This window comes from Dreissena polymorpha, chromosome 10, assembly GCF_020536995.1.
Source record: "Dreissena polymorpha isolate Duluth1 chromosome 10, UMN_Dpol_1.0, whole genome shotgun sequence".
Taxonomy (NCBI): domain Eukaryota; kingdom Metazoa; phylum Mollusca; class Bivalvia; order Myida; family Dreissenidae; genus Dreissena; species Dreissena polymorpha.
This window is the reverse complement of record NC_068364.1, coordinates 8,566,364-8,589,272: the sequence shown is the minus strand read 5'-3', so window position 1 is coordinate 8,589,272 and position 22,909 is coordinate 8,566,364. Positions and strand designations below refer to the sequence as shown.

The following is a 22,909-nucleotide window of genomic DNA, read 5'->3' as shown; positions in this document are numbered from 1 at the left end:
GTAAATAACGGTGAGTATATATTAGAATAACAAAAAAGTTTCCACCGGAACACTTCGCCGGCACGTGGAAAGATGTAAATCGATTATTGTTTTATTACTGTTTAATTTTTTTTTTAGAAGTGGGCGCACACGGACTCTAGAAGAGATATACGCTCCGTGGGGCGCATTAAAAAAAAACAATAGTACGCAGCAAACTGGAACCGTACACAATCAAACATATTTTTGAAGTCATTATAAAAATTTATTCTTGTTTTGAAGATGTTTATAAATGCATTATTTTAACTAGATAAAAAGTGTGAAGAATGGCAATATGCATTGTTTAATAGTTGTCTATAGTAAGGGGACATATAGCTTTACTTTAATAAAACTTAGCAATAATTTAACTCAACGACGATGCATGTGTACCGTTTCTTAATAACACGATCATTTGCTCCCCAGCTTACACCAACTCTTGTTCGATGTATTAATAAAATGACGATTTAAATGGGAAACATAAGGTACAAAATATACTTTGCAACTTTGAAATAGTCAGTTTATCGAGCGCCTAAATTACGTATGCAAAGTTTTTTGTATGATTCCAGGTGTCACGACAAACGTCGATAAGCGCGTTAATGACTCTGATCAAATTGCACAAATAGGGGGCCCACAAATAGGAAACTATCAAACGATTTTTACTGAATTTTAAGGGTGAGTTTTGTTTCTGTCTGTTAACATACGGTATTTTCTGTAGTTTGGAGTAACCGCTCACGCATTATATATCCACAAAAGTGGATAGATTCTTCTTTTAAAAGTTTCAATACACTGTAAAAGTGTAATCATTTTCGGAATAAGACAATTGCGGATATAAACATTTTTACTCCATGTCCTACTCTGTCACTTAAACAAACTGATGCATAAAGCAATTTTATCAAATATTGACAGAATATAACATTACATTTAGATTAATCTGTTTTGGGTACCAATTCTGGTCTTAGTATTATTTTTCTTTTGAAAAATCTAAAAAAATATTTACAGATTAGACGCTGACACAAATGTTTTTTTAGTAACAAAACCTCACACTTGTTTTGGGAATTATTTTATAGAAAAACAATACACAACAGCAACAACAACACATTAACTAGAAACAACATTAGTTGACTGCAAATCTATTTACTAAAATTGAAGTTTTAAGAAATTTAGATAATTTTTCGCCATTTGAAGAAGACAGTGGCTAGTCATACTAGCTAGACAATAACCATCGGAAAGGCTATACGTACAAAGCCATACGACTAGCCAATACAGGCTAGTTGTACTCGGCTGTACGGCTAACCTATTGGCTAGTCGTACAGGGCCGTACGGCTAGCCACTGCCTTTGAAGAAATGGGATGATATTAACCCTAAAATCATTAGTTATAATGTTTGTTAGAAAGTTTTAAGGGAAGGAAAACCCTGTCCATATTTAGATCATAGGTCAAAAGGGTGTGTAATACTTTTTAAATTGCTACACAATTTCACATATGGACAACTTGGCTGCAAGGCAGGATTCATACATTTTTACAAAATGAAAATTATCGTGTTTGATTAGAATGGCAGTTAACTTTTTTGTACAAAGTCAAATATTTTCAGTGTTTTATTTCTTTTTTCAGTTGAGCTCAGTTCCTAAATCTATCTGAAATGAGTGGCATGGATGTACACGATATCCTAGAGCTGGACAGGGGACCAGAGAAAGAGTTCATCACCAAAGATGCATTGATGAACAGTGATAAAAAGGTCACTCATTGAAATCAGCAGTTTGAACTAGCAACTCCAAATTCTTATATTATTACTTGAGACTAAGTAAATTTCACAGTAAATTCTGTATAAAACCAAGAATCTGAGTAGGTCTTGATCAAATTGTACCAGTGCAGGGCTTGCTGTCTTGTGTTCATTTGTATCACTGAAATTCATAAATAAAAATAAAATGAATATGTTTGTTTCATTTTGCTTGAAATTGCATACTTCACTTAATTTCCCTTTGTGGTCCAAATACTAGGCCTGCTTTAGCAAAGACAATCATAATCAATCGAGGATATTGTATGTTTATGTAAGATTTGTGTCAACTAAAGGCATTAAGTGACACTAGTTGTCTGTGTGAGTACATATTTAAATATTTACTAACTGAACAATCAACAAATGGAACCATACACTGTCGACTATGACTTTTTCATCTATTTTTAGATGAAACTGTATTTAAGAGTTTGTGACGGCTAATTTATTTATATAAAAATATTAATTTTGACCAAAGTGGAGAAACAGCAATTTGATATTTGCATTTAGTTATATTTGACTGTTCCCATTTTAGAGTGACAAATTTCAAGCTAGTTTGCATACAATAACATATTTTCTCTTATTGAAAGATGAAAATATATGTTATACATGTATGTTGTACAATGGAGTGAACAAAGCATTTGTAAATTTTAGAAAAAGCTCGCAAGGAAATCAGATGCAAATACGTTTAAAAAGCCTGAAGGCATGCACAGAGAGTTGTGGGGGCTGCTATGGACTGATAACAGGTTTGTCAGCCATAAACGAGCCTCAGTCTGAGATAACTTGGCTAAACGCATTTGCATAAAGCCTCGTCCCAGATTAGCCTGTGCAGTCCACACTGGCTTGTCAGGGAGAACACTCTCTGTCTAAAGTGGATTTTTGTTTTTATGAGAAATTATATAATAAGCAAAAAGTGTTGTCCCTGATTAGTCTGTGCGGACTGCACAGGCTTATAAGGGTTGACACTTTAGGCATATGCCTTAAGCCCAGTTTTACCAGAATGTGGTTCAAATGTCAATAATTTGTATAGAGTGTAATTTGTAGTTCATATTTTAATGTAGTTATCTTTATGAAAACATAATCTGTTGTACATGTATTTACATTTTTGTAAATAAAGTTGCTATTAAGTTATTAATCTGTGTAATGTTTGCAGTGAGTTTCTTCGGTGTGAAATTAGCATTATTGTTAAAGGGGCCATTTCACGTTTTGGTAAACTGACACAATTTTAAAAAATTGTTTCAGATTCTCAAATTTTCGTTTTAGTTGTGATATTTGTGAGGAAGCAGTAATACTGAACATTTACCATGCTCTAAAATAGCCATTATATGCATCTTTTGACGATTAAAAAACCTGAAAATTTTAAAGCGTTGCAACATGAAACGACTGAATAATTTGGAGAGTTCTGTTGTTGTCATTATATTGTGTGAAACTACCAGGATTGCTTATATGAAAATATAAAATACACCCTTCATTGTATGAGCACCGATGGCTGAGTGGTCTAAGTGGGAGTCTTTTTACTCCAGGACTCCAGGGCTCAGTGGTTTGAGCCCTGTTTAGGGTTATTTTTTTTATTTTTTCTTGATTTTTTACTGGATCTTTTTAGATCCCATGTTTACATTTATCAATATAAAGCATTTTATGACAAACTTCATTACATGAAAAGGCCCCTTTAAGTAAAACGCAGGTATACAATTAGTTCAGCACATTTTTGAAACATTAAGCAAGTTGTTTGTGGTTTTTAACAATGAATTGACAAGTTATATTAATTTCTGTAGTTAAATGGATTTAATTGGACTTGTCATGACATAAACACTTGAAAAGAAGTATATTTTTATAATGTCCATATTTGTTCTTGATAACATATGATGCTAGTATTTAAACCACATATGCAATATTTCATGTTTATATTGATGCTAGAGTTTTCATTGGTTAATGATCTTTTAAAGTGTTATTTTCAATTTATGTGAATGGAAATAAAGCCACTTATATGTTGTGTTATAAAATGTATCTATATGACTTCTATGACTTCTCAACTGAATTTGTATTTATCACCCTTAAATAAATAATTGATAACCCAACCTTTCTTCTTAACCTGAAGTTTTTTACCTGTTCTCATCATGTTCATTCTCGATACGGTTTTTAATAATAATCTGACTAATTGCATCTGGAAAACATTTTCTATATTGGTCAAGAGTTGAGCATAATTCTAGGCTTGAGAATAATTTGACAGATAAGCAGAATTTGAGAATTGAGCAGAAAGCTATTTTATCTGGTACAGATATTTAAAGTAGATACGCTAGCTTGTCACTCAGCGCTCAAATAATTGTTACCGTATGAACCTACTTGTTTAAACAATCTTCATAGCTATGTGCCATTTAGTTCCTAGTATAGATGTCCATTTCATTTGTATCATGCTCATGTTCCATTCTCAAGGTTTCCATGCAACAAGTAAGTAGCAGAACAAGTTCCCTCAGTTTGTAGTACAGTACGGCTCAAGTGAAAACTATTTTGTATTTCACTCTCCATCAGGTATGAGAGATGATAAATATGATATTTAATGCACGAAATTTGTGTATCTTATTAATATTTATCTGAAAATTGACAGCAACAAAATTAAAAAAAAATGACTCCAAGTGTTTTAACTTAGATACTTGGTGCTAAGTAATTGTATGGGCATATTTCGGAGAAATACATGCGGCAAGTCCTGTCTGACTTTTTTGTCTACACTCTGCTAGTTGTGAAATCTCTTTGTTTCACTTGGGCTGTGCTGCCTGTATACAATGTACATCCATAGTGTGCAGCTATCTTGAGTTTAGTTTGCTTACAAGAGGATTCATCACGCTATCCTCGTGTATTGACGTCGTTTTATGTTGGTTGTGATTTATGAAAACAGCATTTCATTTCCAGGACATAGAATTATGCTCCCTTTCAAAGAAGGCGAATATAGAAGTCCATTTGTGTGAACTTTCACATTTTGGTTTAAAAATTCCTGTTTCAGCCATAACTTTGATATATAATTTTGATGATGGATTTTAAAAATAATTTGGCTCAAATGTTAACAATCATAAGAAAATTGGTCATGTGTATCATCAGTCTCCCTACCTCAAAGGTCAAGGTTGAACTTGGTGGTCAAAGGTCAAATTTTGACATTTATAATCTTGAACATTCCTGTCTCAGCCATAACTTTGTCATATATTGATGGATGTTTTAAATAATTTGCTTAAAAGCAAATCTATACCATCTTAAGACACATAAAACAGCCGTTTCCCACAAAGGACAGCGTCACACTTTGAGGTCAAGGTTGAAATTTGAATGTGCGGGCATCTGTGTCAAGTTTATTGGACTGTACATAATTAGCATAAATCTATCTTGGACAGGGTTTTAGTATTTTTCCCTATTGTGTGTAGTAAACTTGAATTATGAAATCTTGAAGTTTTTTGTTTTCTTCTGTACAGGCCTTAATCTGGTGTCAAGCTTCATTATGTGCATGTTATTGATTAAAAAGTAAACTTTGTGATGAATCACTCTGTTGGTTTACAAATGTTGCATTAGTTGATGTTTTAAATAAGTATGTATTGTGTTTATTTGCAAATTGTCTTGAGATTGGTTGAAGATAAAATCAATAAAAGAAATTGATGCTAATTTTAAAGTTGCCAATCAATAAATCAGCTAATGTCTTTCTTACGTTATCATCTTAGAGGACGCTTTTTGTTCTGTTTTTATTCTGCATCCTTTTATAGTTAATCTTTTAACAATCTTGTTTAGTGTTACTAAAAGTGTTAATTTTATTAAATGTTTCAAGAGGTTTCTGTATGTGGTGTACATTGAGGGTCAGAATAATTAGTCAACATTGATTTTTTTTATGACATTCTTTTGCTTGCATTAATTACAAAAGTTGCCATCGTTTGTCAAGTTTGTTTTGTGTTTAGTTGCTCCCCATTTTACCTCACATGTCACTTTTTGCAAGACATAACATTAAAATGGGAGCCATGCAGGGTCATCATGGAGCTCATGGTTGCCGCTTTTAACAGCATGGGTATTACCGCATACTTGATCGTCATATTGTGTTGTTGGATTGTTGATATCAAATGTATAAAGAGTTTGTACGCATGAGATTCATAATTTATTGTACAAAATTAGATGGTTATCATCACACTTAAAGCTTAGTATTATCATGACATGATAAACCGAATATGTATAATATTTGAAATTTAAACAATAACGTATGTATGTCAGCTTTTTCTTCTTTCATTCTTAAATCTCTAATTAAAACTTCTCTCTTACTTTTCATCCTTTTATATTTATGCAAAATCAGTAATTCAATCACCTTTTAAGAAAATTTGCTCATAAGTGCAGGGATTTTTTTATGTCCCCCACCCACTATAGTGGGGGACATATTGTTTTTGCCCTGTCTGTTGGTCTGTACGTTGGTCTGTTTGCTCCAACTTTAACATTTGCAATAACTTTTTCAATGTTCAAGATAGCAACTTGATATTTTGCATGCATGTGTATCTCATGGAGCTACACATTTTGAGTGGTGAAAGGTCAAGGTCATCCTTCAAGGTCAGAGGTCAAGTATATGTGGCCAAAATCGCTCATTTTATGAATACTTTGGCAATATTGAAGATACCAACTTGATATTTGGCATGCATGTGTTTCTCATGGAGCTGCACATTTTGAGTGGTGAAACGTCAAGGTCATCCTTCAAGGTCAAAGGTAAAAAAAAAATAAAATCAAAGCAGCGCAGAAGGGGACATAGTGTTTCAGACAAACACATTTTTTTTTATTGTTTTGCCCTGTCTGTTGGTTTGTTTGTTTGTGTGTTTGTTTGTTTGCCCCAACTTTAACATTTGCAATAACTTTTGCAATATTGAAGATAGCAACTTGATATTTTGGCATGCATGTGTATCGCATGGAGCTGCACATTTTGAGTGGTGAAAAGTCAAGGTCATCTTTCAAGGTCAAAGGTCAAATATATAGCTTCAAAGCGGCGCAAAAGGGGACATAGTGTTTCTGACAAACACATATCTTTTTTTACTTATGAAGACCTGTCACTTTTAGCATAAGTGACAACTTTGGTGAAAACAATATTGTAACAGTGGAATTCAGAATTCAGTGGTTATATCAGTTTAGGGCTAATCTGCATAATTTTAGGGGGTTTGGTTGCATGACGTATTAAACCTTTAAAAGACTTATTTTATGACAGGAAATAAAGCCCTGAAGTGCATACCATAGTCTAGTATCACGAACATACTTGACCCTTTACCGCTTAGATTCATATTTTTGTATTCCCTTAGAAAGTTAAATGTAATTAAGGACCTTTATTCCTAGATTTAAGTTTTAAAGGCTTCATTTCCAACCCTTAGATACTGATGAACAGCAAACAGCATAAAACCTGAGCAGTCTGCAGGTTGCTCGCAGGCTGTTTTGGTTTTATGCTGTTTGCACATAGCAATTTTTACTTTGTTTCTCAGTGGGAAAGGGTTAAGTCAATTTTCTGACTCAACTTTGAGTGTTTTTTTCAATTTTAAAGATGAACTTGACTATACTGCTCAATTTGGTGTTTATGAAAGATTTATTGAGTTTTGTGTGCAACTCAATCTTGAGTTTTAGAATGAATATTTGAATATTCTTACAGATGAGACTTGGGAATGTTTGTGAGATTTGAGGTTGTTTGTGAGCTCTCTGACATTTTCAATCCTCAGCTTAGTGAATACCCAAATCTCTTTTTTTCCGAGTTGTGCTAAATAATCAAGAATATTCTTGGTATATGTTTACCTTGTTTGACTACACACACACTTACATCCCTTTGACTACACACACGCTTACCTCCCCTGATTGACAGGGATGCCCCGCCCCTGATCCCCACGGACACCAATCAGGGCTACAAGCAGATGAAGGCAAAGATCGGCAGCAGCAAGGTGCGCCCATGGAAGTGGATGCCGTTCACAAACCCGGCGCGCAAGGATGGCGCGATATTCCACCACTGGCGGCGAGTGGCAGATGAGGGGAAGGACTATCCATTCGCCAGGTTCAACAAGGTATGGTTTAACGAGACTTGGCTAGAATATGTAGGTCAAATACAATGCGTAGATTAGAAGTCAATATAGGCTCAATGTCAAAGTCATCTGGATGATAAAAGATAAATGTAGGCTTAATGCTACTGCTTTTATTGTCATCTCTGATTAGCCTGTGCAGTCACTCTCCACCTATATGGAAGTTTTCATTTGAAGGACGTCAATCGAAAGTTTTATCTCTGATTAACCTGTGCGGAATTCACAGGCTTAAGTGGGACGACACGTTACACACATGCATTAAGCACAGTTTTCCAAACAAGAAACAAATGCAAATAATGAAAAAAATGTCTAATCTTCCGCAATAGCCCTGATAACTGACAATATTTTGATTTAAAATTGTTACTGTAAACCTATAGAATTTCCTCGGTATGAAATTTTGTGGTTTAATAAAAAACAACTAATTCGTTGACACGTAATTTCGTGGATTTCAAATAAAAACAACTAATTTGTTGATACGTAATTTCGTGGATTTCAAAATTTCGGGGAAGACTGACCGTCGTAATAATTAAACTTTTATTAAAACAACTAGAATAATTACGAAGCATAATCTGCTACTCTGTGTTTACAGCAAGACTTGATGTTAATGTGCACTGAAGCATGAAAGTGTTGCCGATAATTGTCAATAAGAGCGATAAAGCGGCGCACTTGTGGGTCCCCGCTTGCTAATTGCCATCAATGTTGTTTTGACAACATTTGTAATTCTCAGCGCAATCGGTCCTCCAATAGAAACAATTGAGTATTAAGGTCCCCAAAATACACGTGTGAATCCGTTATGTCTCTTTTAACTTGAATTGGCACTAATTGACATATGTGATAAATGTGCAAACTGTTTATTTGACGACGTCATGTAAAAGAGAACACTCGTTGATGTACAGTTTAAATACCGTGCTTGATTAAAAAAGTATTATTACCCAAACATGTATCAAGAAATATTTTAATTAGTCAAGATATAGTGTAATGCGACCAACTAAAGTGAAGTAACTATTTAAAAAAATAAATATCTCGGATAACCGACAACAAAAGAAAATGTCAGAAATGACATTCGGAAATGACCGATTTCGGATTAAAAATGTATAAATAATCGTTGGTACTTGAATTCGTGGTTCAGCAGACCAACGAAATGCACGAAAATTCGTACCACACGAAATTAAATGGTTTTACAGTATTGTAAAATTTAAGAGTATTAATTTTGGTATTTCTATCTCTTACACAGTACTGTTAGCAGGTTATTGTAACATAAGAGATTGTAAGAAACCTGATTTTTCCATTTTGCTTTCTTGACACATTTATTTTCATTCAAAAGCTGGAAAAAAGAAACCAATTTCTGCCCCAGAAGTGTCAACCCTTTCCAGTCCAGAAGCAAATCTAAAATGGCTATACCGTTATGCAACCATCATAAAACCATAACAGCCTGCGAGAAACTTGCAGTCTGTTCATGTTTTATGCTGTTTTCTGCTCATAAGTGTTGTAGCGCTGGAATTGAAGCCCTAAAAACTTGATTCTACTAAGAAAGGCCTTCCATTTAATTTGATTTTCTAAGGGTCTTAATACGCGTCAAAGTGCATATTCAAGGGGTAAAGGGTTAACTAACCACCATTACACAGACGTTCATCTATCATCATCTCAATATACTTAGTTTCATAGCAACCTGATGTGCCAGTCTACTTCATATTTTACTTGAAGCAACCGAAGGTACCAGTCTATCATCTATAGTCTATAATCATCTTGCCATGTTTTGTTTCATAGCAACCTGAGGTGCCAGTCTACTCGGATCTGGAGTACCAGCAGCATCTCCATGACGACAACTGGTCCAGGCAGGAAACCGACCACCTGTTTGAGCTGTGCAAGCGGTTTTCGCTTCGTTTTGTTGTCATGTACGACCGCTGGGACCGTGACAAGTTCTCCAGCCGCAGTGTGGAGGATCTGAAGGAGAGATACTACAACATCTGTAACAAGCTCGTCAAGGTTTTAGCTATATCGACTATTTTTTGTGTGCGCAATAACCTACTTATCACAAATTTCTAATTTGTGAATGTTTATTTGTATGTCTGATTCCAATATTAATGCTTGCATGGGAACACTATCAATTTTTTACGTTTTTGTACTCATAGCTGTAACAATGCTAGTCAAGGTATTAGCCCTTTACCACTGAGATACGTATTTAACCGTTTACCACTTAGATACGTATTTTGACGTGTTTGTAGTCTCTTATAAAGTAAAATTTAATTAAAGACCTTTCTTACAAGATTCAAGTTTTAAAAGCTTTATTTCCAACCCTTAGATACATACTGATGAGCAGCAAACAGCATAAAACCTGAACAGACTGTGAGTTACTTGCAGGCTGTTCTGGCTTTATGCTGTTTGCACATAGCCATTTTCACTTTGCTTCTGAGAGGGAAAGGGCTAACTTGGCATGACAGAATCTTTAAGAAGCTAGCCAAGGACTGTTTTGAGCTTTTGTGATCGCTTTTTGTCCGTCCTGCGTCATGAGCCGTAAACATTTGTCTTGTTAACTCTCTAGAGGCCACATTTATTGTCCAATCTTCATGAAATGTGGTCAGAAGATTGATCTCAATGATATCTTGGATGAGTTTGAAAATGGTTACGTTTGCTTGAAAAACATGACTGCCAAGGGGCAGGGCATTTTCCCTTATATGGCTTTATATGGCTATAGTAAAATCTTGTTAACACTCTAGAGGCCACATTTATTGTCTAATCTTTATGAAACTTGGTCAGAAGATTCATTCCAATAATATCTTGGACGAGTTCAAAATGATGCCGGTTGGTTGAAAAACATGGCCGCCAGGGGGCGGGGCATTTTTCCTTATTTGGCTATAGTAAAACGTTTTTAACACTCTAGAGGCCACATTTATTTTCCGATCTTCATGAAACTTGCTCAGAAGATTTGTCCCAAATATATGTTGGATGAGTTTGAAAATGGTAACCTTTGCTTGAAAAACATGGCTGCCAAGGGGCGGGGCATTTTTCCTTATATGGCTAAATATGGCTATTGTAAAATCTTGTTAACACTCTAGAGGCCACATTTATAGCCCAATCTTCATGAAACTCGGTCAGAAGGTTCATCCCAATAATATCTAGGATGAGTTCAAAAATAATGCCGGTTGGTTGAAAAACATGGCCACCACGGGGGCGCGGCTTTTTTCCTTATATGGCTTTAGTAAAACCTTGTTAACACTCTAGAGGTCACATTTATTTTCTGATCATCATGAAACTTGGTCAGAAGATTTTTCCCCATGATATCTTGGATTAGTTCGAAAATGGTTTTGGTTGCTTTAAAAACATGGCCACCAGAGGCGGGGCATTTTTCCTTATATGGCTTTATATGGCTTTAGTAAAACCTTGCTAACACTCTAGAGGCCACATTTATTGTCCAATCTTCATGAAATTTGGTCAGGAGATTGGTCTCAATGATATCTTGGATGAGTTCAAAAATAATCATGTTTGCTTGAAAAACATGGCTTCCAAGGGGCGGGGCATTTTTCCTTATACGGCTATAGTAAAATCGTGTTAACACTCTAGAGTCCACATTTACTGTCCGATCTTCAGGAAACTTGGTCAGAAGATTCATCCCTATAATGTATTGGACGAGTTAAAAAATGATGCCGGTTGGTTGAAAAACATGACTGCCAGGAAACAGGGCATTTTTCCTTATATGGCTATAGTAAAACCTTGTTAACACTTGAAAGGCCACATTTATTTTCTGATCTTCATGAAACTTGGTCAGAAGATTTGTCCCAATAATATCTTGTTATCTCAGGTGAGCGACTTTTGGCCTTTCAGGCCCTCTTGTTTCAATAGCTGTAACAAAATGATCAAGATGTTCTATTTGCACCATTTCTTACAATATGAAAGAGACACAACAAGTTTGTTAAGGTATTTAGTGTGCACTGTATTGTTCTGGCTTTGATATGTTCTGGGCTGTGCATATCTGTTGTCTTGATGAGACAAATAAAACATGTTTACACAAAGGTTAATGTGGATCACATGCACAATTTGTTTAGGGTAAACCGAAATCAGCTTGTCTCTAAGTTCATTTACTGTCTATCGTGTTAGATTTTATGGTGTCTGAGGAATTTAAAACACTATATGTAATGCCCAAGAATTATATCTCACTCTTTTATTGAACTAAAATGTTTACAATCTTCTGAAGGTTTAAGTTTTGATTGCCTGTGTTTATATATTTCTGATTTGAAACATTTTAACTTTGAACTGTATTTTTTTATTGAAGTGGTGATCTTATTTTCTTAAGATATGTTAAATCAAAAAGACAATGACTTTTCCCATGTCACTTTAGTTTAAATGAATTTTATTTGAGCTTAATTAGCATGGAAAGCCAAAATTTTACTGAAGGACTCAGGAGACTGTATCCTGGGTAGAACCAGTACTTGGTGTGTTTTGGGGAGATCTGAAGAACTCCCCCACAGTTGGGATGACCTCATGACCTCCTGGTTACGAGGCAGATACCATATCCTCTACCCCAGGGCTACATCATGTCACCTTACAGGGACAGCCTGCCATTTTTTATCCCAGATATTCCACTCCATTCATGCATGTCTGCTTAATTTAGGTGCGGGCTCCGCATGGGGCTGAACCAAAGATCCGAGCGTATGACGCGGAGCACGAGAGGAAGCGGAAATCTCAACTCATCAAATTGTTTGAAAGAACTACTGAACAGGTATGGATGAAAAGTGTTACACAGAATCTCACATATCGTACAAAAGTTCTCCATGTTATCTGATACAATCTCACTTATCCTGCAAAGGTTTTCCATGTTATCTGATACAATCTCACTTATCTTGCAAGGTTTTCCATGTAATCTGATAAATCTCACTTCACTTGCAAAGGTTTTCCATGTTATCTGATACAATCCCACTTATCTTGCAAAGGTTTTCCATGTTATCTGATACAATCTCACTTATCTTGCAAAGTTTTCCATGTAATCTGATACAATCCCACTTATCTTGCAAAGGTTTTCCATGTTATCTGATACAATCTCACTTATCTTGCAAAGTTTTCCATGTAATCTGATACAATCTCACTTATCTTGCAAAGGTTTTCCATGTTATCTGATACAATCCCACTTATCTTGCAAAGGTTTTCCATGTTATCTGATACAATCTCACTTATCTTGCAAGGTTTTCCATGTTATCTGATACAATCTCACTTATCTTGCAAAGGTTTTCCATGTTATCTGATACAATCTCACTTATCTTGCAAGGTTTTCCATGTTATCTGATAGAATCTCACTGATCTTGCAAAGGTTTTCCATGTAATCTGATACAATCTCACTTATCTTGCAAAGGTTTTCCATGTTATCTGATACAATATCATTTATCTTGCAAAGGTTTTCCACGTTATCTGATACAATCTCACTTATCTTGCAAAGGTTGTCCACGCAATCCGATTTTTCTGATATATAAATGCATGGCAAGATATTATATATACAGGCCTAAAATGCATTGAGTTTTGATTTAATATAAAAGTTGTTATGAGATATGATAAGTACATTCAAGTAGCACATTTTGTATAAGATGCTCCAAAAATATGTTAATGGCTGATTAATTAAGAATTTTTCTATGTACAGGTGATATAAATCTTGGCCAATTAATATTTTTGTGTACAATTTTGTAATCTGGTTATGCACAATATCAGAATTTAAGAGCAAAACTATGAAATGATCCTCACTCTGAGAAAACGGGGCTTAATGCATGTGTGTTAAGCTTCATCCCAGTTTAGCCAGTGAAGTCTGTACAGGGTAATCAGGGACACATATTTCCCGCTTTGCTGGATTTGTTGGTATGAAAAATTGCAGAAAGTGTTGTCTGATACTTTAGGCACATGCATTAAGCTCCAGTGTTGTCCGATACTTTAGGCACATGCATTAAGCTCCAGTGTTGTCTGATACTTTAGGCACATGCATTAAGCCCCATTTTCCCAGAGCATGGCTCAAATTGTTTGGTACTCTTTCTGTCTTAAACTAAAACTGGTGTCTAAGATAACATTATTATATGGAAAAAACGTATTTTCAATTCAATAAATTTATTTAATTATCTCAGTGGAACTAGTTTTCATTAATTTTAGAAATAGTGTTCAAAATATAAATACATGTTATATATATGAAACATATAATAATGAAACACATACTTTATTAAAAATATGCCACAGGGATAATATTACTGCCCTTGCTTAAGTATCTTTTTAACAAATCAGCACTCTGCCCTTTTCGAATCCTAGCTGGAGCACCGTGTTTATTACTTCAGGTGGAAGAAGAGGAGAAGTTAATAGAAGAGCTGAAGAAGATCGAGCTAAGAAAGAAGGAGAGAGAGAAGAAAACTCAGGATCTACAGAAACTGATCACTGCGGCAGACAGCAACATTGACAGTCGGAAATCAGACAAGAAAAAAGCAAGCAAAAAGTTCCCACAGACTCAGAAATTGCACAAGGAAACAACAGCAGTAAGATATTTTTATGACTTACTTCAGGATGTGTTAAAATCAGTTTCTTTAGAGAACTGCTTTTAATGCCCCCTTTCAAAGAAAAGGGGGCATATAGTGATCGGACTGTCTGTCCGTCTGTCTGTCCGTCCGTCTGTCTGTCCGTCTGTCTTTCTGTCACACTTTGCGTTTAGGTTTCGAAAAATGCTCATAACTTCTATGTCCCTTGAGATATAACCTTCATATTTGGAATGCATGTGTATACGGACAAGGCCTTTACATACACACAAATTTTCACCCCTGTGACCTTGATCTTGAACTAAGAGTCCGCGTTTAGGTTTCGAAATCTGCGTTTAAGTTTCGAAAAATGCTTATAACTACTATGTCCCTTGAGATATAACCTTCATATTTGGTATGCATGTGTATATGGATGAGGCCTTTCCATACGCACAAAAATGTTCACCCCTGTGACCTTGACCTTGAACTTAGGGTCCGCGTTTAGGTTTCGAAATCTGCATTTAAGTTTCGAAAAATGCTCATAACTTCTATGTCCCTTGAGATATAACCTTCATATTTGGTGTGCTGAGGCCTTTCCATACGCACAAAAAAATATTACTCGTGACCTTCACCTTGAACTTAGGGTCCGCGTTTAGGTTTCGAAATCTGCGTTTAGGTTTCGATAAATTCTCATAACTTCTATCAAAGCGTTTATATGTGGCATATGTCATCCTATGGTGACAGCTCTTTTTTTATGCCCCCGAAGGTGGGCATATAGTGCTCGGACTGTCCGTCTGTCTGTCCATCTTTCCATCACACTTTGTGTTTATTATGCCCCCCTTCAAAGAAGAGGGGGAATATTGCTTTGCACATGTCGGTCGGTCGGTCTGTCGGTCAGTCCGTCCACCAGGTGGTTTCCGGATGATAACTCAAGAACGCTTGGGGCTAGGATCATGAAACTTCATAGGTACATTGATCATGACTTGCAGATGACCCCTTTTGATTTTGAGGTCACTAGGTCAAAGGTCAAGGTCACGGTGACCTGAAATAGTAAAATGGTTTCCGGATGATAACTCAAGAACGCATACGCCTAGGATCATGAAACTTCATGGGTAGATTGATCATGACTCGCAGATGACCCCTATTGATTTTGAGGTCACTAGGTCAAAGGTCAAGGTCACGGTGACCTGAAATAGTAAAATGGTTTCCGGATGATAACTCAAGAACGCATACACCTAGGATCATGAAACTTCATGGGTAGATTGATCATGACTCGCAGATGACCCCTATTGATTTTGAGGTCACTAGGTCAAAGGTCAAGGTCACGGTGACCCGAAATAGTAAAATGGTTTCCGGATGATAACTCAAGAACGCATACGCCTAGGATCATGAAACTTCATGGGTAGATTGATCATGACTCGCAGATGACCCCTATTGATTTTGAGGTCACTAGGTCAAAGGTCAAGGTCACGGTGACCCGAAATAGTAAAATGGTTTAAGGTCAAGGTCACGGTGACCCGAAATAGTAAAATGATTTTCGGATGATAACTCAAGAATGCTTTTGCCTAGGATCATGACACTTCATAGGTACATTGATCGTGACTCGCAGATGACCCCTTTTGATTTTCAGGTCACTAGGTCAAAGGTCAAGGTCACAGTGACAAAAAAAGTATTCACACAATGGCTGCCACTACAACAAAGAGCCCATATGGGGGGCATGCATGTTTTACAAACAGCCCTTGTTTGTTATTAATTTCCTCAATTGGTTGCAAATGGTGCCTTTGGCTTTGTGAGTTTTGGATTTCAATGGTCTTTTTAGCTCGAGTATTATATATGAAATATATATAGTGAAGCTATCCTACTCATGTCGGCGTTCCGTTTCCGTGCCGTTTCTGTTAGCGTGCAAATGTTAACGTTTTCATACTTCCCCATTTATTTTCATTGTCCCTTGACATATTGCTTTCATATTTTGCATACTTTTTTACCAACATCACCCCAACCTATAAACAAGAGCAGACAAATCTATCAAGCATTTTGTCATAATTATTGCCCCTTTTATACTTAGAATATGCATATTATTGATAAATCTATGTTAAAGTTTGCGTACTACCCCAAATATTTCCTATATCCTTTGACATATTGCTTTTATATGTTGCATACTTGTTTATAACAATTTGTGTTTGGGAAAGAAAACAGCAACATGTAGACCATTTTTAGGTTTTCTAGATATGCATCTCTCTGATGGATGTCAAACTTGTATATCATTCATTGTGTAACATGTAGATATATATTGTGATAATTTAAGATGGCTTAGTGTTGATGTTTTTAGCTCACTTAAGAAGAATAATGTTGTGGTGAACTTTTTATGCCCCCTTTTCGAAGAAAAGGCGGCATATAGTGATCGGACTGTCCGTCTGTCTGTCTTTCCGTCACACTTTGCGTTAAGGTTTCGAAAAATGCTCATAGCTTCTGTGTCCCTTGAGATATAACCTTCATATTTGGTATGCATGTGTATATGTACAAGGCCTTTCCATACGCACAAAAATTTTACCCCTGTGACCTTGACCTTGAACTAAGGGTCCGCGTTTAGGTTTCGAAATCTGCGTTTAGGTTTCGAAAAATGCTCATAACTTCTATGTCCCTTGAGATATAACCTTCATATTTGGTATGCATGTGTATATGGACAAGGCCTTTCCATACGCACAAAACATTTACCCCTGTGACCTTGACCTTGAACTTAGGGTCCGCGTTTAGGTTTCGAAATCTGCGTTTAGGTTTTGAAAAATGCTCATAACTTCTATGTCCCTTCAGATATAACCTTCATATTTGGTATGCATGTGTATACAGACAAGGCCTTTCCATACGCACACAAATTTTGACCCCTGTGACCTTGACCTTGAACTTAGGGTCCGCGTTTAGGTTTCGAAATCTGTGTTTAGGTTTCGAAAAATGCTCATAACTTCTATCAAGCGTTTATAGGGGGCATAAGTCATCCTATGGTGACAGCTCTTGTTTATAATGAATTTTTAATACAAGATTATGTCTTTATACTTCAAAACATGTTCAAGCCTTTATCTTGCTTAAGTTTTTTTTTTGCATCTTTTCATTATTTTTTTTACAATGTAATTTCCAAAAGTAGCATATTTACAGAAAAAATTATTTTATTGAATAGATAAATTATATTTATGGAAAACATTAAGCATCACGTTTTGCTTTATTTGTATGTATATATATTTTTTATTATAATGGTATAAAACATAGACAAAGCGTTTCATTGTGGAGTTGAGTGAATTGCCATTTAAATTTATATTAGTCGTAGTTGTAACTCTTATTTTTCTTTCACAGCTAACACCAGAGACTACTGGCATAAAGTTTCCAGATTTCAAACAGCCAGGGGCATATGTAAGAAGTCAGAAGGTGAAAAAGTTCTCTTAACTCTTTAATCCTCAGATATTCATTTTGACATCCTCGTAGACAGTAAGAAAATCAATTAAAATTACAGACTTTTCTTAATAGAGTCAAGTTTTAAAGGCTTAATTTCCAACCCTAAGATACTTATGATCAGCAAACAGCATACAACCTGAACAGGCTGAGAGTCATTTAGTTACTGCAGGCTGTTCTGGTTTTATGCTGGTTGCATATAGCCATTCCTTTTATCTTGTTAGTGGAAGATTACAGGCATCTTTCACACAAATTTATTATCAACTGTTACTGAATCATACCTGAAATGTTAATATTTTCTATTTGTTTTCATGTCCAAACCAATTAAAGAATGATTTGACATTTATATTACCCATATAATATAATGCATGACTGCACAGGCTAATCTGGGACAACACTTTACGCCCATGCATTAACTCTGGAAAAACTGGGCTAAATGCATGTGCATAAAGTGTTGTCCCAGATTAGCCTGTGTTAACAGCACAGGCTTATCTGGGCAAAACTTTTGGCCTACACTAGATTTTTGTTTAGGAGACCTTCTTTTTAAGAAAAGCTCCATAAAAGTGGAAAGTGAAAGCAACATTTTGTAAACGCATTGCAAAATATATAGGAAAATATAAAAACGCATACTCATGCATATTACTTAAATACACTATATACAGTAACCATCAATGTGTGTGTTTGTAGATGAAATTACCAGCAACAATTGGTCAGAAGAAAACCAAGGCTATTGAACAAGTGTTGGAAGAAATGGGAATAGGTATGACTAACATCAGATAGAATTATATGACTAACAGCTGATAGAACTGGAGGAATAAAAGCTGTTAAATGGAATACCTAGTGTTTCAGTGTATGAAACTTACGTGGATAAAAACTTTTTATTATTAACTCATTGCCTTTCTTATAAATTATTTCAAATTTATAAAAAGATTAGGGCTTATTTTAAAGAAAAGGTGATTGTTTGTACTTATTTAGATCCTATTAAACTCTTGTCCAAATCACTTTCCATGTTTATAAGAATATGGTATGTTTCAAATTATAATTACAAACCTGACTTAAGACTGTAAACTTTTAAGATTAAGACATCATAGAACTAACAAAAAAGCTACGGGTGGTACGATGTCTAAAAGGAATTCATTGGTGTTCCAATTGGTCTTTAAAGAGTGGGTTCTTTTTTATAGAGTACAACCCTATGCCAACGGATGAGATTACTGGGCACTTCAACGAGTTACGACAGGACATCGTGTTGCTGTATGAGCTAAAACTGGCCCTGGCCACGTGTGACTACGAACTGGAGACTCTTAAACATCAGTATGAAGTACTCAATCCTGGCAAGGTGACTGCAATGTTTGATTTTTTGTACATGGACATGGAAAGTGGCGATTTTAAAAATTGTTTGTTTATAATTTGTCATACATGGACAGGGGAACTGCTTTTGAATGGTTTGTTTGTTTGGTCTTTCCTAATTTTACATACATGACATACAGGTGTATTTTATTTTACATAGGTCACATGGGATTTTTATGCCCCCGGATCGAAAGATCGGGGGTACATTGTTTTTGGCCTGTCTGTCTGTCTGTCATTCACTGTGTGTGTCACAAACTTTAACCTTGGTTAAAGTTTTGCGATAACGTTTGCAATATTGTAGACAGAAACTTGATACTTGGCATGCATGTGTATCTCATGGAGCTGCACATTTTGAGTGGTGAAAGGTCAAGGTCATCCTTCAAAGTCAAAGGTCAAAAAATCAAATCCAAGGGAAGTAATAAGCTTTAAAGGGAGATAATTATCTGTACCTGCCAAAAGAAATAAATGAATAAATAAAAGTGGCGCAAAAGAGGGCATTGTGTTTCTGACAAACACATCTCTTGTTTTTTTGGCATTTTATTTAGCATGACATGGATTTTCTGCTGATGATGTTGACAGAGTTTATGTGGGTTTTTTTCTATCCAATCAAATCACATATTTTGATTCCTTTAAATAATCAAGAGAATAGGAGTAGATTCATATTGATCAAGATGTTCCAAAATAAAATTGGAAGGTTAAAAAACACCATTTTATGTTTCCTATTGCAGACGCCTGATGTTCCATTACCAGAGACCCCAGACCCCCTGGTGGACATTGGACAGAGAGATGATGACAGCAGTAGAGATAACATAGATGTTGTCGGGTCACTGACACCAAATGTAAGTAGAAGTTGAGATATTATAGATGTTGTTGAGTCACTGACCCTAAATGTAAGTAGAAGTCAATATATTTTAGATGTTGTCGGGTCAATGACCCCCAAATGTAAGTAGTAGAACTAGTGATTTTATAGATGTTGTCGGGTCACTGACCCCAAATGTAAGTATAAAAGAGATAACATAGATGTTGTCGGGTCACTGACCTCAAATGTAAGTAGAAGTTGAGATATTTTAGATGTTGTCAGTTCACTGACCCCAAATGTAAGTGGCCTGGGTCTAGTTGCTCAAAACTTTACAGCAAGTTAAGCTGACAGTGGTTAATTTTATTAAATCAGGTTATTTATGTGACTTCACCCTTTGCCACTTAGATACATATTTTCATGCCTTTGTAGTCCACTTGAAAATTAATTTTAATGAAAGACTTTTATTACTAGAATAAAATTTTGAAGGCATCATTTACAACCCTAAGATACTAATGAGCAGCAAACAGCATAAAACCTGAACAGAGTGCAAGTCACTCGCAGGCTGTTCTGGTTTTATGCTGTTTGCACATAGCCATATTCTTTTTGCTTCTAAGTGGGAAAGGGTTAACTGTATAGACTTTAATATATGTGTGAATTGTGAACAAATTTGTAAGCTAAAAATAATTTATATATGTTTGATAATAATATGCATTTCAAATTAATTGTATTTGGGTATGAAGTTAGCAGAGGGTTGTCTTAATTGGCTGTTAATGTTTTTAGTAACTGGATCCTGGGATGTATAGCATTAGTGTTTTTACAGGTGTGTACATGAAACTATATAACATTACGTTTGATTGAAAAACGTGACAACATCACTGTATCTTATTTGGGGTATGCATTATAGAGTACTTCCAATTCTTGCAAAGACATTCTGGTGCTGTGACCAGGATAACTTGGCATATAGTGGAAGTACTACAAAGGGGTAGGCCTAGTAAAATGATAGAGAGAAAATTGAGGATTTCACATTAAATATTAACAATTGATTTGTGTTGTTACATGTGAGAATTTCAAAGTTTTTGAGGTGCTTCCACCCCTGAAGCTGCCAAATGGTTGGACCCGGAGTGTGCCCAAGTATTCGTACTTGAACACCTTACTAGAAGTTTGGAAAAGTGTTAAATAATAGCTGCAATTTGCATAAAGTTTTACTGAAAGATATTCAATTAGGGTGTGGTCTTGTGCGGGGTGGGAAAAACTGCAATACCTGGAGGATACCCTAGCTATCCGGTGTGGTGACCAACAACCAAGGTTACATGCGTCCGTGAGCTGGGATTGACTCTGTTTCTGGTCGTGTTGGTGAAAAGAGCATGTACCAACCACTTCACTATCCACTTCACGGCCATTTTCTGATATATCTAAATATTGCCAACATGATAAATGTTCAAAGTGACCACCTATGCTCCATTGATTGGACATAGATAGTTCATAACAAATGTTTTCTGTTTAGAGGCATTTAGAGTGGGTTGGAGTTTTGTGGTCATTCCCATTGGAAACTCTGATTTGATAATCATATTGAACTTGTAATATGAGCCGCGGTCTGTGAAAACTGGGCTTAATCATCCATGTGCATAAAACAGGGCTTGATCATCCATGTGCATAAAACAGGGCTTAATCATCCATGTGCATAAAACAAGGCTTAATCATCCATGTGCATAAAACAGGGCTTGATCATCCATGTGCATAAAACTGGGCTTGATCATCCATGTGCATAAAACAGGGCTTGATCATCCATGTGCATAAAACAGGGCTTGATCATCCATGTGCATAAAACAGGGCTTGATCATCCATGTGCATAAAAGTGGGCTTGATCATCCATGTGCATAAAACAGGGCTTGATCATCCATGTGCATAAAAGTGGGCTTGATCATCCATGTACATAAAATGTCGTCCCATATAAGCCTGTGCTGTATCAGGCTAACCAGGGATGACACTTTCTGTCTTATGGAATTGTTCAGTCAAAGGAAGCTTCTCAGTAAATGTCCAGTTTAACCCTTTCAGTGCGAAAAACCGAATTTTAAAGGTCTTTGCAAACAGTTTGGATCCAGATGAGACGCCACAGAATGTGGCGTCTCATCAGGATCCAAACTGTTTGCTATTCTGATAGTATTCTTTGAAAAAAATCGAAGAAAATGCTAATTTTAGAAATTCAGCAGAGGACATTAAAGCAGACGACAAATTTCCCAGCATGCAAAGGGTTAAGTGGAAAGTGTTGTCCCTGATAAGCCTCCACTGACTGCGCAGGCTTATCTAGGACAAAACTTGAAGCAAATGTAATAAGCCCAGTTTTCATGGAACTCTGCTCACGTGTTCAGAGCTTAAAATAATAAAAGTCAACATTTATTTAATGTATAATTTTCAGAGAAAACGAAAGGCTGCTTTAGAGTCCACAACAGCCCATTTACTGAAGAAGATGAAGAACAGAGTTTGAAAATGCTGCAGTGTGCAATATAAGACTAGCAAAACTGAAGAACAAGTGCAAGATACCAGACCTTATTAGTGGCTGGATTTCTCAACAGCAGTAGAAATTGTGACTTTCACTTGACAGAAGTTTGTTTCCTGTACCCATGCCTAGATATGGGAAGGGAATACAAGAGGTGGCATTTGCATATGACGGTATTCTTTGGAACTCTTACGTGCTAAGTAAGCCACAATCAAATTGGTCATAATTTTCAATCATGTGAAAATGATACTTTTGAGCTGTGAGATGGGACACATTTGAGACAACTTTCATTTTGTATTTTTACAAAATGTTTGTAGTTATGGATGGGATCATGTCTGCATATAATGACATATGCTTTGAAAAAACATGTGTTCAAATAAATGTTAAGTGTCTGTAATCATTCTAGTTATTGTCTCTATGTTATAAGCATCTGCAGAAGTTTTTACTGGTTATGAATTCGTATTTAAAATTAAAAAATGGTCTCCTGTCAATAAGTTCAAAATGTCATATA

General features: G+C 35.8%; 1 protein-coding gene across 2 annotated transcripts; it reads left to right on the top strand.

Annotated features, from left to right (window-relative positions):
- Positions 1–579: 579 nt before the first annotated feature.
- LOC127847996 (DNA methyltransferase 1-associated protein 1-like) lies at positions 580–22,795 on the top strand. Of its 2 annotated transcripts, XM_052380264.1 has the most exons (13): positions 580–687; positions 1,626–1,749; positions 2,440–2,531; positions 4,219–4,233; positions 7,631–7,826; positions 9,609–9,827; positions 12,451–12,558; positions 14,144–14,338; positions 17,660–17,731; positions 18,443–18,515; positions 18,937–19,091; positions 19,831–19,941; positions 22,318–22,795. In XM_052380264.1, the coding sequence occupies exons 2-13, from the start codon at positions 1,654–1,656 to the stop codon at positions 22,384–22,386; spliced, it is 1,401 nt and encodes a 466-aa protein (XP_052236224.1). In that variant the 5' UTR covers positions 580–687; positions 1,626–1,653; the 3' UTR covers positions 22,387–22,795. The 2 variants fall into 2 exon arrangements, with proteins under 2 accessions (XP_052236224.1, XP_052236225.1); XM_052380265.1 differs by lacking the exon at positions 4,219–4,233.
- The last annotated feature ends 114 nt before the right edge of the window (positions 22,796–22,909 follow it).

Coding starts and splice junctions, on each gene's coding strand:
- LOC127847996 (XM_052380264.1), top strand. CDS start 1,654: ATGAGTGGCATGGATGTACACGATATCCTAGAGCTGGACAGGGGACCA. Junction 19,092..19,830: donor AAGTACTCAATCCTGGCAAG/GTGACTGCAATG, acceptor TTCCTATTGCAG/ACGCCTGATGTTCCATTACC. Junction 19,942..22,317: donor TCGGGTCACTGACACCAAAT/GTAAGTAGAAGT, acceptor TATAATTTTCAG/AGAAAACGAAAGGCTGCTTT.